The 19,124-nt window shown below is 29.7% G+C and overlaps 1 protein-coding gene across 1 annotated transcript; it reads right to left on the minus strand.

The window, feature by feature from the left end:
- Positions 1–953: 953 nt before the first annotated feature.
- On the minus strand, positions 954–15,187 carry LOC136986112 (protein mesh-like). Its single transcript, XM_067283578.1, has 7 exons — positions 15,127–15,187; positions 14,887–15,044; positions 14,525–14,709; positions 14,330–14,458; positions 14,083–14,248; positions 13,720–14,007; positions 954–1,042 (listed from the first exon to the last, which is right to left on the minus strand). Exons 2-7 carry the CDS (start codon positions 14,972–14,974, stop codon positions 954–956), a joined length of 945 nt encoding a protein of 314 aa, XP_067139679.1. The 5' UTR covers positions 14,975–15,044; positions 15,127–15,187.
- Positions 15,188–19,124: the final 3,937 nt, after the last annotated feature.

A 19,124-nucleotide genomic window follows, 5' to 3' on the forward strand; every position in this document is an offset into this window, starting at 1 on the left:
CGAGAATAACGGTGCAGTAATAAATATTTTTAATTAATTATTTTAATTTCGTATTACGTTTTTAATTCAAACTTTATTTAAAACAAGAAAAATATTGTAGTATTTTTTATTAAAATCGTTTAAACTCTGATATTTTTTTCATTTACAGTTTTTTTTTGGAATTTTTCAGGTGTGGAACACATTTTACACAGCATACAATATGTTACTTAAAATACGCGAAATCTCAGAAGGTACATCACAAAAATGCATTTCTGCAGGAATGTTGTTACACAACACCACCAAAATCTTACTCGAGAAATAATCTAAAAAAACTTAATGTTTTTTTATTACTGATTAATGTTACTTTACATATTATTTAAAATATAATATGTTATAGCATTCTATAATACAATTTTACATATAATTTTTACTTTTTCCATCGTTTGCACCATTATAGAAGAAAAATAATCCCTGATAATTGTACTTTCTTAGTCATTCCAACTTGTTAACAGAAATTCTCACTTGTAAAAAATTATAATCATTACTGGAAAATTGCAGATTAACATCTGCAGGAAAATTATTGCCACGAATGTTCTTAAAGACGTACTGCAAAATGTGCGATTTGGTTGTTTTAGTTAAGAAAAGAGTACAGTAGAGAGTCGTTAATCGGAACCCCGGTAATCGGAACGATTTTCAGTCGGACTGTGTCGTGCTGAATCGAACGTTTTTGATACTAAATTTACTTCTAAAGTATAATTTTCATGTCTTTATAGTTTTCAATATATTTATTTTGTTTGTACAAAATAAAGAAATAATTTTTAACGATACGATAGCCTCGATTATTATTATAAAAATTTTCGTTAGGCTTAAAATCGACGAAAATTCAACACGAAGCGACAAGCAACGGAGAAAAATTTTAACATCGGACAGGTTAATATATTTATTCGTATATAATCGGTAATCGAAACAAATCACTAATCTGAACAACCCCAGTCTCCAATTGATTCCGATTTACGTTTCTCTACTGTAGTTTGTTCTGAAGAAGAATCTAACTTTTTAATTGCTAAAAATGATGACTTTTTTACTTTGTAATGAATAAAGCCGAATATATCAACAGAAAAGTTTATGTAAACGATTTTACTGTTGAAAACAAACTCGAAATACACTGGACCTTTAACATGAAGAAGATTCTCGGTAAAGGAAAAAGATCTTTCGACAATTGTATTCAAAGTGGTACGTCAGAAAGGACTCTAATGCTATTTTTTATGTGAGATAAAGTTGGCAAAATGTGTACGTGTAGAAAGTACTGTACATATTGCACGGTGGTCCTGTAGTCGGCCAATGTCTTGGCCATCTGGTTTTTCTTATTTTATTTTGGATTTCTTTGTATGTCTATCATCTAGGTACAGGCTTTATAAAACGTCTAACTAAGAGGCACCTCTCTTGTCTTATTGCTGATGTTATTTTTTGCTTATTTGAACACTCTTTTCTAATTGTCTGATTCAGAAATTTTTTGATGTCCATCGTTTTCTACACATTTTTATTTAAATTAAACCTGCATGTTTTTAATTAAAACTAATAATTATTCCTATTTATTTCAATAAAATATAAATAAAAAAACAAGAATTTACTTTAAACTTGATAAATCTAGAATATTAAATATATTTTCTGTAATAACATTTTTATGTAAAAGTGGTTTATGTTAATATAACATAGTTGTGGACTCTGATAAACCACTTTATGTTATTTGTTTGTTTCCTAAAATAGTTAAAATAAAGTTTGATATTTTCGATGTTCTTCACTTTGATGTAAATGTAATATAATTAAATTTTAATTCCTATTGTGTTTTTGATCATTTCACTTGTACAGTTACTATCCAGTTCATTACTTTTTTAAATAAAATTTCGAATCTGAGTTACCAAAAAAAATTCAAAATTTACGTTCTTATTAATGTCAGGTTAACAAAAACATTAATTTATGTAACTCTTCAACAATAAATCTTTCTGTGAAAAATAGAGCGTTATTGTCATATCAACTGAATAAAGAAAATTATTTTCCTAAGCAATCTAAAAAATCAAATAACGAACAAAACAAAATTATTGTGACATTTTCATAATGCCGAAACAGCTATTTTTTAATCGTATTTTTAATTTATTTCATTTTAAATATGGTATATTTTTTTGATTTGAAAATAGTAGTGTATTTCTCCTGTACCTCATAGTTTTCCTTATAACAAGTCATTCCGGTAATCCATATAACTCCATTCTAGGAAAATTATTTGAATTTAAAATATGTATTTTTCAAATATCAAATACGATAGTTGTTTTATATATTTTCGTAAACGTCTGTCTCTTTAATCCAAATAAAAAATAATTTCGGTAGACTATCACACAGCCATCAGGTTAGGTACTTCTTTTATTATATTTCTATATGCATTTTGGGCTTATTTAATTTTCAAGCCATTTTTCAGTGCAATTCTACAAAAAAACATTGAACTATAATTACTCATTAAACAATTTGCACACATTCATACACTTCTGGTTCTGTTTTCACAAACCATGGCCATATATCGAATAATATTAAGAAGATTTTGTTAAACACGACAATAAAATTCACAAAAGTACACCGTTTTAAAAAATAATAACAAAAGTGACCGTAATTATAATAATAATATATCCGTTATATCCATGTCGACTGTACTCACCCACTTCTGGTGAGAAAATAGGGTATTCTGTAGCAGCAGTAATGGATAGCCTGGATTCATATCCCAGCAAATTTAAGGCTTTCGTTCGTGCGAAAGCCTTAAATATATAAGAAGCATAAAGTGGATAAGATGACGTTTGGACAGGATATTGTGATCGATTTGAAAAAAATGATAATGGAAATTTTGAATGAATTTTACAAACGAAAGAAAGGAAAAAAACCAGAGAAGATCATATTTTTCAGAGATGGTCTTAGCGAAGGAGAATACAAAACAGTTATGGACTATGAACTGAGAAAAATTAGAACAGCCTGTAAGGGGCAGACCATAAATTATATAAGGTATTTTGGGTGGGTGGGGGTCAAGGATTTCTTACGATTTACTTAGGGGTAGGGGGTAATAGATCTCCTCTTACGTAATATTCTTATTTTTACTTTTTGATCTCGTTGAGTGGTGGAGTTTTGAATTTGGTTTCAATTTGGCGGTTTCTGTTAAGAACCCTCGTTGTACTAATGCCATCTCGTGTCACGTGATAGAATAATAACGCTAGCAGAATCAGACTGTACACATTTTTTATTATGAGAGATAGGTCGTGTAGTGGTTTCTCTCTCTCTTTTTTTAGAATAAGTGCACCATTCTGATGGCTGTATAACACTAAGAATACATAAAGCAAAATATATGATACAAAGTAAACAAAAAATTAATATTTGGCTCTTAGTGAAAACTAAAATGTAAAACTAAAAATTAGAAATAGTCTTCGCTTCCATATTTTTTGAACATAATTGTAAAAAGCCTCAAACAGTGGCTTCTGAACAAGCTGATCAAGTGAACATGACTACCTGTAAAGATTTCTACTTTTAGAATAAGTCTATTTTGATGGTAAATTGGACAATGATAGATCATTTGGTCGACGGTGTCTAGGATTTCTGTAGAGCAGAAGCAAGAGGCAGTTTCTGCCCGGATATACAATGCCAGGTAGCTTCTAAAATTACAATGCTCAGTAAGAAGTTGAGCAGTAGCAAACTTAAAATCTCTAAGTAGTGATGAGAACCTGCATTCAACACTAGGAAAGTAAAGTCTTGCTATTCTACCAGTTATTCCACTTTTGCATAGCGTTATCATAAATATAATTTTTAAGGCTGCTACGTGAGAGAGGGATGTGAGTGTAGGTCCTTTGCAACTGACTTAGCCTCAAAGTTGGCTTTTTCATTTGATAGTATGTTCCTATTGTCAGGAACAATTATAAAAGTTATCTTATTTACAAGATTTTTAATATGGTGCTGGATATATGTAATTTTATTGCTTTTGCAATAAGTATTTAATAGAGCTTTTAGGACAGACTGAGAATAACTGTAAATTTTGATACACAGAGTTTTGTTTGATAATCAATTGGCCCACTGAACAGCTTGGAAGACAGCATATTCCTCAGCTTGATAGATGGAGGTATGTGGGGTATCTGTACCTTCTAACATACTTTGGGTAGAATATGTCAGTTTGGAGAAAGATGCTGAAACTTGAGCCGGCTTTTAGACCCATCTGTGTAGATATTAATGTCTGCATGATTATCCATGGAGGAAGCAGATGACACCAAATAACCTTGTTTACAGGGTGATAATTAGAGATAGTAGGGTAATTGCAATGTGGTAGCATATGAACAGCCGTAGATAGGAGTAGAGACCGTTGTTGAGCCTTGATGTTTGCAGTTCTGATGTAGTAGTTTAGAACCTTTTCTACAATACATAGTGGCAAAGGAAGGAGCTCTGCTAGTATCAGAGAGTCATTAGTAGAAACAGTTCTGCAGTACTTTGAAATTCTGATTACAGACTGTCTCTGAAGAAAGAGTAATTTACTCGTTATTGAATTTTTACTAGTTACACGACCCCAGCTAGAGGCCGCGTAAAGTAGCATTGGTTGTATTGCCCCATTATGTAGTGTTTTACAAGCTTTATGATTTAGTCCCCAGGTGCATCTAGCACATTTTAGCATCATCTAGTTTATTTCCAAGATGTAATGAATATGACAACGGAATGTGGTCTCTCTCTATTCTCTTTTGTTTTATTCTGTATGATGTTTCTGTTTACACATGCTAGTCGATCTATCAAAGTATTTTGCGTCTTTTAGTGAAAATTAATATACAAATGAATATTATGATGTTGATTAATGACGATAATAATAAAAAAATTGTTAACAATTAAAAAATATAGTTCTTAAAATAAATTGTTTATTCGAATTCATTAAATTTTTATATTTTTAAATTCGTTCACATAGTTTTTTATAAATTATAGTACATATTAATTAACTAATAATTAATTATATATTTTGGACCTAAGGTTTTTAGGTTTTCATTAAATAAATTTATTTTTTTAAAATCTTTCTATAAAATTATGCCTAAATATTACGTAAAATATGGAAGGGGGGAGGAATCAAAGAAAATATTACGGTTTCTTACACAGGGGTGGGTGGGAGTCTAGAATGACCGAAATCGCTCTTACGTAATTTATGGATGGCCCCTAACACTGTAGATACGTTCCATGTGATATGAGTTCTGTGTTGTACAAGTCACTTAAATACATGAGCCAATCACAGCCCGACACGTGCAGTTTAAAGGTTATGGTTGTTTGAAATGTTTTTTTCTATAAAATTAACCGATTCTAGACTAATTTGACTCAACATTTCCAAATTACGTATAATTTTTGGGAAGTAATCCATATAAACTATGCTATAAACAAAAAATTGTAGGATTACTTACCGAGTGTGCACCGTTCAACGATGCCAGTGCTTAAGCTTGTTTTTGTTGCAGAGCGGCTCATTGAACGGCAGGCACGTGTTTCCTGATAAGTTGTTATTCTGCGAAAAATTTGCTTAACTTTGGAGACATCATTAATATAATTATAACTTTTATGGCTGTTAAATAATAAATGGTTTTTAGTAGGTTTACTGCTTGTTTAAACTCAATAGTTTGTGCAATGTCCGCTATTGGTCCACATTTGACCGATCCTGTCGCGACACGAGTCGGCGATGACGTTTTACCGTGTTATACAAGTCTCTTTTAGTGTGTTATACGAACGCAATTGCAATTTTTTTGCCATGTTATACGAATCCGTGTTATATGAACCCGTGTTATAGGGGATCTACTGTATTAGAAATTAATTTGACTAGAGGTAGGCAGTTATGCTGTCATCTCATATTAAATATAATAATTATAAATAATTAATTTTTAATTTAGACATTTTTAATATTTAATTTGGAATTGGTCATTAAATTTAGTACAAGATGGTGTGTTTATTATATAACGGGCTATGATTGTCGATGTTTATACATAATATGTGTGAACACAAGTTTGGAAAAGTGTGTGATCACGAGCGAACTTAGATGCTAGCGAAACGAGTGCTAAACACAGACTGGTGGAGCATGCACACAATCCGGAATTTCCCCTCTCCTTGTCACTTGTTATGCGAAACATTGCTCAGTAAGCAAGTCAATTTTTTACAATTTGTTTTGTTTGTTATGCGAAATACTCATCATGGGAGGTACTCATTAAGAGAAGTTCCACTGTATAATTTTTCTAATGATCTTCTAGAACAGGAGTTACCTGATCATTAATGATACTATGGGAGTCAGTCAATTTATCAAGAGCTGTTACTAGGAGTTATTTAAGATAAATTTATTCTCCTATTTTTAATATATTTGAGAATATAGTACAAATGAGAATAATTTTCTCTAGTCACCTAACTTTGAAGTTTCCGATATAACTCAAATGGACCTCTTACTCGAATATGGCCTTTCTTGCCTTATCGATTACTCGAAAAAGTCAAAACCCCACTTCTGAATAACCAATATGTGAACCACTGGGAGGCAAGAGGACGTTGTACCTTGCTTTCTGGGAACAGGTCGTGGACTTGTCCACTTGTTAGGGATGGCAGGTTTTGTTTAATGATCTTGAGAGATCAAGATTAATTTTGTTTGATCGAGTGGAGGAGTTGAGAGGGGACGACTATAAGACGTAGGCGATACTTGAGTCAAGGAGGACACAATTTAACCATACAACAATGATGTATTGTAAATAACTAAATTAACGACTACAAACTCTAACATTTAAGTTCCCTAATACACATAGGGGAAGTCAAGAGAGAGTTTACATCACCAAATTTGATACCTTTTAAACGATTCTGGTGGAAACAGTTTGTATAAGTTCTTGTTCACAGCACTAAGATAGATAATTCGTGACTGTGACGGTTAGGATTTTCAGAGATTCGGCGATGTAGACGATAGATACCCGTAGGATGGCTTATGACAAGAGACTCCCCTGGGAGATAAAGAAGCGTCTATTATATCTTCTAGGTGGGAAAATACGTAATGCGATCGATTGTTGCGGGAGGCAAAAGTTTTTTAAAACAGGTGTGGAGGTTAAAGGCGTTCCCGGAATCAAAATGAAGTGAAAGAATTAAATGTTAGCTATAAACCTATTGTGCAAGCTGAGCTGTAAGATAAGAAAACTTAAATGTTAGAGTTTGTAGTTGTTAATTTAGTTATTTACAATACATCATTGTTGTATGGTTAAATGGTGTGCTCCTTGACTCAAGTATCGCCTACGTCTTATCGTCGTCCTCTCTGAACTCCTCTACTCGATCAAACAATAGAATGTTGACATTTTTTTTGAAAGAGAGTGGAGTATTTGTCAAGCCGAGTAAAGTTTCTCTCTAACTCTTTATGTAACAGAAGGAGAAATAAAAATTTAGGCTATAAAAACTTCTGGTTTCACACACTACTAATTCTATTCTGTTCAATAGCATTGGTATGAAAAAATAATAAAACTTTTGGATTTGTGATAATGTTAATTGATAGCATCAAAATAATTTTGAAACTCATATGTTCCCAGTATCTGAAAAAATGATTTTCCTTATTCGGTAAGCATCAGTTGCAACCAAGTGACTATTTCTTAGAATATTGTACATCTGCTCAAGTTTTCATAAGAGTGAGCCAGAAAACTAACTACCTGTCAACGACTTTTTTATTTGCTGGAATTTGACGAAAACTTGAAAGAGAAAAATAATAATTTAATTAAAGCTAATGGATTGATAAACAAGAGATAATTGCAGACTTATATAAAAAGTTTCTAATTAGTTTCAAAAGAGGGTGAAACTAATTCTTACACCTATTATAAACAGGTATGATCGGCTATAATGTAATAATCTTAATTAGAACTCTATCATCCACACATATCATACATTATGGTTTTTCTTCACTATACCCTATAACACGTGATTTATCTGTAAGACAGATAAACTATGCTCAGTGGTAAATTTTGACGAACATCACTTATATTCAAATGCTTCTTTTATCTGCATATACTGTTATGCGTTTCCCATCTGCTTTATACGTGCCAATATATCTCTTCTACTCCTCTCACTCCTTGCGTAATAGGTATGAAGAAAATCGATGAACAGCCCTTCTAATTTTATAAATTGACTGGTTATGTCTATTGTAACATATTATTAGTTTTCAAATTATCACTCCGAACTTTCTCAGAATCTTCACTTTGGCCGTTTTTCCTTTATTTTTAAATATATTCCAACTGTAATAAGTATATCTTGATATTTTCTACTCTTTAGTTAGAGTAATAAATTTCACATCTTTTAAAATTTACATATTTAAAATATATTTAAAATGTCAATTAAATTTCTTCCTTGTAAAATATAAGTTTCACTTAAATTACTTTAAAATGTTTTCTTTTTAAAGTAAATGAACTTGACTTAAAAGCCCATATTGATAAGTGTAATCCTAGTGTAATAATATAATAATAAAATTTTAAATGTTTGTATTATATTAATATGTATAATATACAGTATTTAATTACTTACAATTTTTTTCTACAATTGTCCAAATAAATTGTAATTTTTACTACTACAATCTGTTAAAGAAAAGAAGAGACTGTTAAAACTACACTCCAATATTAGCTTAAAATATATTTATTCAAATATTTTACAGGTAACTTTTGCATTTTTACGTCTAACGACATAAATATATATTACTATTATTCATTTTCAATATTCAAATTCTGATATTCGACTGTTTGTATTTTGATGAGTAGATTTCTAGCAGTTCTCTTAATTACCTATTTTATTTACTCTTCTCGTATTTTGAAACTTTACTTTTGTATAAAGTCGTTTAGAATTTATAGAGTTACAGTGCCTAATCGATATTTTTAATCTAGGTTTTAATGCTAACGAAGGAGAAGGAATACATTTGTATCACGAACCTGTCAGTATAAAATGAATTTCTGATAAACTAAATTGAAAATTTTTTTATAATATTTTTTCTATTGTAATATTACAAATTGCAATTGAAAGCCATTTATCTAAAGAAGACACGTGCATGATGAACAACTCAATATAATTGCTTTCTTTCAAATATACCAAATATCATATTAAATAACATAGTATTGATTATCAGATAGAATAAGCTGCATTACAAAATCGATATTGTACTAGATTTGAAAATTGACATGTTACTTTCATTCGATTATAGTTAGACATTGTGCACGTTAAAGATTTTTCGATTCTGAACAACTGACATGATTTGAAAAATATTTTATCTAATAATAAGCGTTCTTGAGTATTATATAAAATTGTACTGTTCATCGTTATGGCTGGTCTATGGCAAGTATGATATTTTTATTAATTGATACAATTGCAATTTAGTTTTCTACAATTATATTGTTAAGTACATTTTACATGATGTACAACTAATATAGATATAGTTATATAAATCTTTAAATACAATTATTCTCTATACAGTAGAGAGTCGAAAATCGGAATCAATTGGGGACTTAGGTTGTTCAGATTAGTGATTTGTTCCGATTACCAATTATGTACGAAAAAATATATTAATCTGTTCGGATGTTCAAATTTTTCTCCGTTGCGTGTCGCTTCGTGATGAATTTTCGTCGATTTTAAGCCTAACGAAAATTTTTTATAATAATAATCGAGGCTATCGTATCGTTAAAAATTATTTTTCTATTTTGTACAAACAAAATAAATATATTGAAGAATATAGAAACATGAAAATTATACTTTAAAAGTAAATCTAGTATCAAAAACGTTCGATTCAGCACGACACAGTCCGACTGAAAATCGTTCCGATTACCGGCGATTCCGATTACCGGGGTTCCGATTAACGACTCTCTACTGTATAACTTTATATTTCTAATATTTATTTATGAAAATTAGAAATATGACAAAATACTTACTTTAAGTGGACATCTCAGTTATCTGATGTCGCTTACTGTAAATAGTTATTATACAATAATATGAAAATAAAGCTTTAAATTATTAATGAACACAGAAAATGTGGTTATTCAAATTAATAATTTAATGTCTGTATAAAAATGGTTGTATATATATTATGATAAGACGAAAATAGTAAATATGTATATATATATAAGTTTTCGTATGTGTGTGTATGTATATATTTTATCCTGATTTTCGACATTTGGCAATTGTTAAACATCTCAACATGAATTCGATCAAGTCTACAATAATAATGATCCAGTTACAAGAGTTGGTGACAGACATACCAAAAACTGACATCTACTTTTATTAGATTATAGTTGAAGTATACTTTGTTAACCTCTTAACAGTGAGGGACGTAAATAGACGTCCAAGGCGATCGAGTGGCAGTGGTGAGGGACGTCAATAGACGTTAAAAAATTCTTATAAAATACCTGGACCATTTCGTGAAGTCGTAGAATTTTCACGAGTAGTTGGGTTCTCCAACTTTGTTTTGGAATATCCTTTAGTTCTCGAGAAATTACAATAAAAGAGAAGAAAATTAAAATAAATATGAAATTTTAGACGGCCATCTATCGACATAAATCGAATTTAAATCTCCCGCCGTCATCTGATTGGTTAAAAAAATTAATATTCCTAATTGGCTCGCGTCAGAAAAAAGTAGGTGTGACTTCTGTAAATGACGCTATCGGGAGTGCACCGATGCAACCGGAAAAAGTAAACAGCCTACGTCATTAGTCTAACGGTCCTTGTCTGACCTACTTTTCGTAGAATCAACATTGGAGTAAGCTGTAGTAAAACGTAGTAGTTTATAGTAAAACGGTCTTCTCTAATATTCATAGTACTTTGTAAAGCTCGGATTTCAATTTAATAAGTATTATTTAGTTCAGAAACATTATAAATACATCATTAAGTAGGAGAATAACGAAAAACTTTATTTTTTAGTATAATACAATTTACAAAATCGAAAGTTCGTATATCGTAATATTATAAAAAACTACATCGAAACATACAAAGTCACCTAATTTACTTAAATTCAGTTCATTATACAACTGTAGATACTCTTGCCTTCCTCAGTTTCCTCAAAACAAAATTCGAAAACTTCAATTAATTCTATAAATATTTAAGCGCCATTACTATTCGAATTAACTGTAATTACAAATATAACTGAAAAATATTTTCGACATAAACCCTAGGCAATAATTATCAAAACAAAATTCTTCAAGTATAAATTTTTCTGATCGAGTAATATGTAATAATAGTTTTATCTATTAGTCTTGCCATATTCTACTTTCTATGTTCACATCCATTTAGTTTCATCTAATTACACTTTAAATGTAAAAAAATCTACCAACAAATTAAGTTTGCTAATAAAGGGACTACTTGCTAATTAAAGTTTGTATTCTTCTTTGACGTAGTTCTACGTTTTAGCACTAAATTGGTAGACATGTCTAAATAACACGCTTATAAACACTAAAAACCATAAATGTCTCGAAACTAGAACTACATAATTATATGCACAAATAAATTAGTAAACCTATAATACATGCCTTCATTTACATCCAAACAAAGATCAGTTCTCGCAAATTGTCAAAAAATAAATTATTTTCAACTTTTCTTTCTGTAAAGTAGCATATTCTGAAAAACAAGTTCTATATTCAGAGTAAAATTTCCACCTTTTATCCGTTAAAAACAACGCAAAATCTATGAATCCACGTAATAAAAATTTATCGCAGTGAACTTCGAAAAAACGAGAAACACAGAAACACCAAACCGCACGCTATTAAATTTTCCCGCCAATTGATTAATATAGTGATGCTCCTGTAAAAATTTTATCACATGACGAAAAGTTTTAGAATAAATGCTAAAAGTTTTAAAAAATTATTTCATGAAATTCGATGAATTTAATTAATACACAATAACTAAATCTGTTTAATAAAGGTTAATAATTTACCACTATAATTATGCAAATTAGATATAAAAAAGATCGCTGCGCAAATTCTCCCGCCAACTATACGTCATGGAAAAACTTACGATGTCAATGCGATTGAAAGTTTCCCACTAAACACTGACAATTTTATATAATTATTTAATTAATCCAGTCAAATTTAAATAATATAAAATGTCTAGATCTGTTTAATAAAGATTATCACAAATATTATTACAAATATGCAAATTAGATATGAGATAGGTCACTAGGAAATCTCCCGCCAAGATAAAAATAGCTTTCGGTCACGTGTTCACCAAGAAATATGTTTAAAATTTAATTTTTCAGCTTACATAAACCGTACAATAAATGAGTATTTCTTCGAAAGAAGTCGATATACACGAATAAATAATAATTATTTAATAATGCTTTTATCCATTTTAAATTGATATTGTAAAAATTAAGCCATTTAATCTGTGTGGCTTTTATAATTTTGAGTTTCCGAGTATTTTACTGTGAAATTCAATTTAGTAAACAGAAACAAAGTTAGGTTGTTAAGTATAAACAGCACAATACAATAATTTATACGTAAGTTGAGTGTAAATACAGAAAAAAATCGAATTATATCAAAGATGGGAGAAACAAGCTTACATCCCCAGAACAGAGCTTATAATTCGTTGTTATTTTCAGCCTGTTTTCTACTTCGACTGTTTTTTGTTGGTAAAAAGTTAATGTTTTAAGATGTTCTTAGTGAAGAAACATAAAAGTATCGAAATATAATATTCACACACACAAAAATATTCATGTATGTCGACATTAGAAATTTGAAATCAATTATAGAATGTCCTGGATAGAGATATCGTGTGATTGTCTGTTTCTTCTGTCTTATTTTGTTTTTCTACGTGAAAATAAGATATCTTTTATAACTATTGATAATATAAACATTTTGTTTCTTTATATACAGTCAAACCTGTTTTTATGCAGTGGATAGGGACCGCATTAAAAAAACGCATAAAAAAAATCTCACGAAACTTCACGAATGGCTGTAAAAAATAGTTTTCGCAACACAATTAAAAAATATTTTTTTTATGCGGTCAACAGGGACCGCATAAAAAAGTCTCACATAGAAAATAACTCAAAACCGTACGAAATAGAATTTATTGACAACAGATGTCAGCACTTGACTGCATCGTCTGGTCTATTGTCTGTTTTACATATTTTTGTCCAGGTTGGTGTTTTGTTGACTTAAAAAGTAAATTATTTCATTTTTCGCATATTCATGCAATAATATTACTATAATAAGTGCATTTATGCTATAATATGTTTATTTAGCTATAATAAGTCAACGTGAGACATGACGAATCGCACGAGACTAGTCGCCAACTATACCGCACAAATAAAAATTCGCACAAAAACCAGCACAAATTTAAAAATTCGCTTATTTAAAAAATCGCACAAATAAAAAATCACACATAAAAAGAGCGCATGAAAACAGGTTTGACTGTATAAAGATTGGTTCCAGATTTTAAAACTGGGAAAATAATACGATAAACCAATAAATAGAATAGGAAAAATAAACAGAAATATTAGTTTAACAACAAACTACATTCAAGACTGAAAAGACCACATGTTTGTCGAATCCTTTATGAAAAAGACCCTCTGACTGCTTTCATCGCATCAAACAATTCATATAAAGCAGGATTTGGTGTAATTATGCAAGGAGTTAAATATAACTTAAAATATTTCGTTATTTTCCATGGATTTACATAAATTCTATTTACGTTCTTATTTAAATAGTATAATAAAAATGAGTATATACTTACGTATATAATATCTTCCATAAAAAAGATAAGGACCTTTATTAACGGATACAGATATAGTTACATATCCATGAAACAACACTGGAGGTTGAAAGCATGTTGCATGATTTATGTTCTTATAAACACCTTTTACTTCAAATGTATCAAATTTGCAAGCGATTCTGACATTTTCTTCTTTTTTTACTTTCCCAAAACACGGACCAGTTATATTGACCATCGTTCCTCCCAACATATTACCCCAACGGGGGAAGAAGGTGAGACGAGCTCTGTCAACCCAATTAAGATCCAATTCTACGAAAAAATAGAGAAATTAATTATTAGCCGAAGTGATACTTAAATATACTTATAAAGAACTTAAAAAATTACCTTTTTCAATACAGGAACCAGGCCATATTTCTTCATCAATCTGAAATATCCAACGTCCTTCTAAGTCATTTGCAAATCCTCTTTCTTTCAGCAATTGTAATCGTGGACTTTGTGAATATGGTTTTAAATGAAAAGCTCTTGTTCGATTTCCACCATTGAAACCAACCTAAAAAATTAAATAAATTCTCATAATCTTATAATATTTTTAAAAAAAATTTATCTGAACTTCATATGAAACAATGCTTACAAAAACTGACTGAGATCTTTTGGTGCCATCGTAAGGATCTCCATACGAAATCCAGTCGAGTTGATCGTAATTGAACATTGCATAAGTTCTCAATTCATCCGTAGCCAAGACCAATTGATAAGTATTTGTCTAAACGATAAACAATTAATTTATGAAAGGTTTCAAGGTTTTAAAATACAGTAAACAAATAATTACCTTTAATGGTGTGTTGGCATCTCTGTTAGAAAACGTAGCATTCAACCAGGTTACGATTACTACGAATAATGGTTTGAAATCGCTGGCTCCTATCATGCCTTCACGAAAATCCAAAATTAGTCTTTCTCTCAACATGTTATCAGGCTCCTTATCAATCATTACTATCTTCTTGTAAATTCCGGATTCTGTAAAGTATTTAATAATATTTAATTAATAACATTAATTTCTATTCAGACTTATTACTTTACATTAATACATAAAGCACTTTTATAAGAAATATCTTTTATTTCGACTCAAGACACAATAGTATCTCGGTACAGTATAGTATTGTTTTGTATAAGGAACCTAAATCAATTTCTTACGTGGAATGTGTCGAGGAAAATCCTGCTTGCTAAACCATGGAGCAATTAACGAAGGGTCGACTTCTTTCTTTGGATCGATAATTTTCATAGGAAAATCTACTGGTATCTTATATTCTTTAGGTCCTTGCTGAGAAGAGAATGTGTCCGTCTTTATGAACCTGTAATATAATGTATTTATTTATAGTATGAGATATATTATAATAAAAATAGGTAAATATATAAGTTATTAATGTAACTTACACGCATATACGTGAATGCAAAACCAAAAAATGGTAACCTGAAAGGTAAGTGACTGATCTTGTAGAGGTCTGAAACGCGTGATTTCGTGAACGTAATCTGATTCCCAAACAGGATATAATAATTGTTTCCTGAATTGGTCTATTGTCTGGGGTTTAGGAATTATTTCTCGATCGTAATTTGAATACATATTGATGACAGGTGGTTTATTCGCAGCTGAAATTTCTGTAAATTGAATAATTCTTAATATTACTTATACACGATTACTGTTTATTATTTATTTTAAACTTAATTTCACAGAAAATCTAGATATTATGATTTTTCATTTATCATTTGACAATCTTAATTATAATATATTCACTAAGTTTCTGTACTCCATAATTAATGGTCTGGTCTGTAATTTGTAATGTTTCCTGAGTGAAGAGGGAATTTCTAAGCATTACTTTCACTTTTTTATTAATATATACGCCTTGGAGGTAGAAGGAAAGCGCTACAATTGCGAACCATTCTACCTCTATTCAAGCTGCACTTAAGTGACACTTCTTCACGTATATGACCATATTATATTCATCACAACTTTACAACGTCGTAAATTTTGATTAATTAATATAGTGATTTCCTGTAATCGATAATAAAGCCGCTTCTTCCCAGTAGTGTTAGTAGGTACCAACACTACTAGAAAAGCCAAAGATGACGTGGACTCTCTAATTATTTATTCTGAAACTATATCTTATTCACAGTGTTCCTTATATTTTGAAACAGTTCTTAGTTCAAGTCTATAACATATTAGAAGGTGATCTTTAATAAACATCTGGTACAGGAATACACTCTTATGTCCGTCTCTTTGACTAATAAACTTTTTAAAAATGCTTTTGCTAATTTTTTCCCTCGCATTTTAAGAGATTTGCTACTAGCATCAAAATCTTCTCAACTCTTTTATGATAAAATGCTTTATTTTTCTTTGTTTGTAAGCCTTCGGTTATATTGAGACAGAGAAAACAGCTTGTGTGTTAAATTTAAAATAAATTAGGCACTCAAGGTGGTTTCTTACAGTTGATATAGTTTCTGCGTATTCTAGTTATGTGCCAACCAGAAAACAATTTGTACATGGCATAAATGTTTACGTGTAAAGCACTGAAAGAAAACTTCTTCCTGAAATTGTGCCCGAATTGTTTATACATAGTCCTAAAATTCAACCAGACTGACAAGCAAGGAATTAGGAAAAGATAGAAAGAGCATTAGGAGTTAGTCGGTGGCAGGAAATCATTTTATTAGCAGATGTGTAAAATTATTAGTAGGGGCCACATTAAGAACTTTTATATGCTGCTTTCGTTTTAACAATCCTCCTTGATGTTAAGAGTTGGCCATTTTTAGACTTTAATTATAACTACCTTGTAAAGGTTATTAATATAACAAATTTAAAATAATTTAAATTAAAATAATAAAGAACTTACGCCTCTTTTTCTTTATATTATTTTTCTTCGTACATTCGACTAATAGAAAACAATTTAAAATTATTAAAATCAAAGAAAACCTTAACGACGCCATTGACACTCTCTCTGTAGGTTCTCCTGGTTAAAAATTTCTATAGTTATCGACTGTAACCGTTATCTGATGATAACTAAAGTTATTATCTGTGTTAAGATGAGAAGAGTCGAAAGTTCTTTAACTATCTAGCAAAAATTTTTACTGTTTTATGTGTGGTATCTTATTGATATTACAAATTTTTAAATGCGTTTTATTAATTTAAGCTATTTAAAAATGCCTTTATAAAAGGAAACAATGATAGATTTTTTTTATTAAAATATACAGTAATATATATTATAGTATATAAAGAACACAGAAATACAGTAAAACCTGCTTGAAGCAAACGGGTAAAATTCATAAGAAGGTAGCGATTTTTCAGTTAAAAAACCTGCTGAACCAGAATAATATTCGCTATCGTAAGTGTCCGCATTACACAGGTTTCACTAAACATTCTCTATAAAAAAATATATCGTTATTTTTTTGCATGTACGATTTTAATAATGATTAAACATGTTATAAGGTGTGTAAACGTAAAAGAGTACGTTGAAATATTTTATATATTTAAAAATTTCGTTTATTTCTTATAAATTTAAAATTTTACGCAATGTATTTCATTATATATTTACTAGCAGATAGGCCCGGCGTTGCTGGGGCAAAACTAACGATAGCGAAGATTAAGATTATTACGTTATAGTCACAAAAAAAGAGTAATTTCATCAACGAACTAAGTATTTCTAAAGAAAGGTCGAATTTGAAAATCGAATGTTCTAATATTGTTCGATTTTCACGACGGTGTTCTGATTATATCGTTCGATTTTCATGGAATAAAGAAGAAAGGTCGAAAACTAATCTGTTTAAATTTCAAAATCGAATGTTTTCTAATATATTACTCTTTTTCTTTTTTCTTTTTTTTTCAGAGCCCGTAAATCTTGCACGTCGCATTCTCTTGTTCTCCATTGTTACTTCACACTATCATCGTTACTTAACACTTTAGTACTTAAATTTGGTACCTAGGGAACCAAATTTCAACTCGCAACTCCTAACTGTTTGGACACGTCTCGATAATGTATATAGAAGCTTTAATCTCGTCCCTCCTCTCCGTGGGGAAGAATTTCGAAAAATTTCTTTTTAATGTGCATTCTCGTGACGTACCCTAAATGTGTACCAAATTTCAACTTTCAACTCCTAATTGTTTGGGCTCTGTGCTGATTATTATTATTATTATTATTATCAACTCGTCTTGATGATATATAGGCCTATAGATTAGTCAATATATATATATATAATATATATATATATATATATATATAGATTTTAAATTAAATAATTAATCGCGCTATTATTTTTTATGAAAGTTTTTTTTTATTAAGTTAATTAAATCGTTCTAAACTTCTATTTGACCTATTTGACTTCTGTAAAAATTTTGAAAACTCTATTGAATGTTTTTACAACATCAGCAGGTTTTTCTTTATTTAGTAAAATTTTTTCCTATACTTTTTTTCGGTTTCCTCGTAATTAAATAGCATAAATATCGAAAATATTGTGTTATATTTGAACAGATGCTGTAAGTTAGCTCCCCTCCAGCTTTAAACCAGTATTTCCTAAAAGTATACATGAGAACTACCGAGGAAAGCTGACACCAGCTGTTCTCAAAGTCAACCGGTTTGTAAACAATGTAGACTGCACCTGTGAAATTTCACACCTTGTTAAATGAAAGAATAACATTCCCTGCAGCGATATTTATCAAATAAAAGCATTTTTTAAAGATTATTTTTAATTTTTTATATAGTTTTTTTCTAAAAACACTATTTGGGGGGGGTGTTTATTTCGCAAAAATTATTTTCCGGCAATTTTTTAATGTTAGATTCGAATTTGAGTAGAAATAATTATTTAATATAAAAAATAAAATTTTTAGAGGATTTCCAAGTGCTATTAGAGATTAAATAATAAGGCTAGAGGGGTTAATAAGTTGGGGTTTTTAATATTTACACATCATACTGTTAAGTTTGCATTTACATTTAAAATTCAGATGAAAGATGACAATTTCATGTTTTTGTATTTTCTGTAATTTGCATTAAATATTATGTTTTACGAATATCATCTACAGAACTTTTTCAAATTTATAATAAATAAACAAACTAAATAAATGATTTTTTCTTATTAAATACAATTTAAGTAGATCAAATTATGCTGGATGATCCTTATATTTTGAACATAATTGCAGATCATTTCAGATATTATTGAAAAGTGAAAATGACAAAAAATTATTATTAGAATAAGCGCTTCTATCTATTATAGTTTTATTTAGTACATTATAAAAATTGTAATGAAGTTTATTTATAACAATATTTTAACACATTTGTTATTCTCATTGTGTTATTTTGTCATATAAGTTTAGGACTTTTCCATATATTATTTATATTTGTGTGTTAATTTATAATTTAAAAGTTTAGATAACGATCATGTTTGTGTTA

This window comes from Centruroides vittatus, unplaced genomic scaffold, assembly GCF_030686945.1.
Source record: "Centruroides vittatus isolate TY-2023 unplaced genomic scaffold, ASM3068694v2 contig_991, whole genome shotgun sequence".
Classification (NCBI taxonomy): Eukaryota; Metazoa; Arthropoda; class Arachnida; order Scorpiones; family Buthidae; genus Centruroides; species Centruroides vittatus.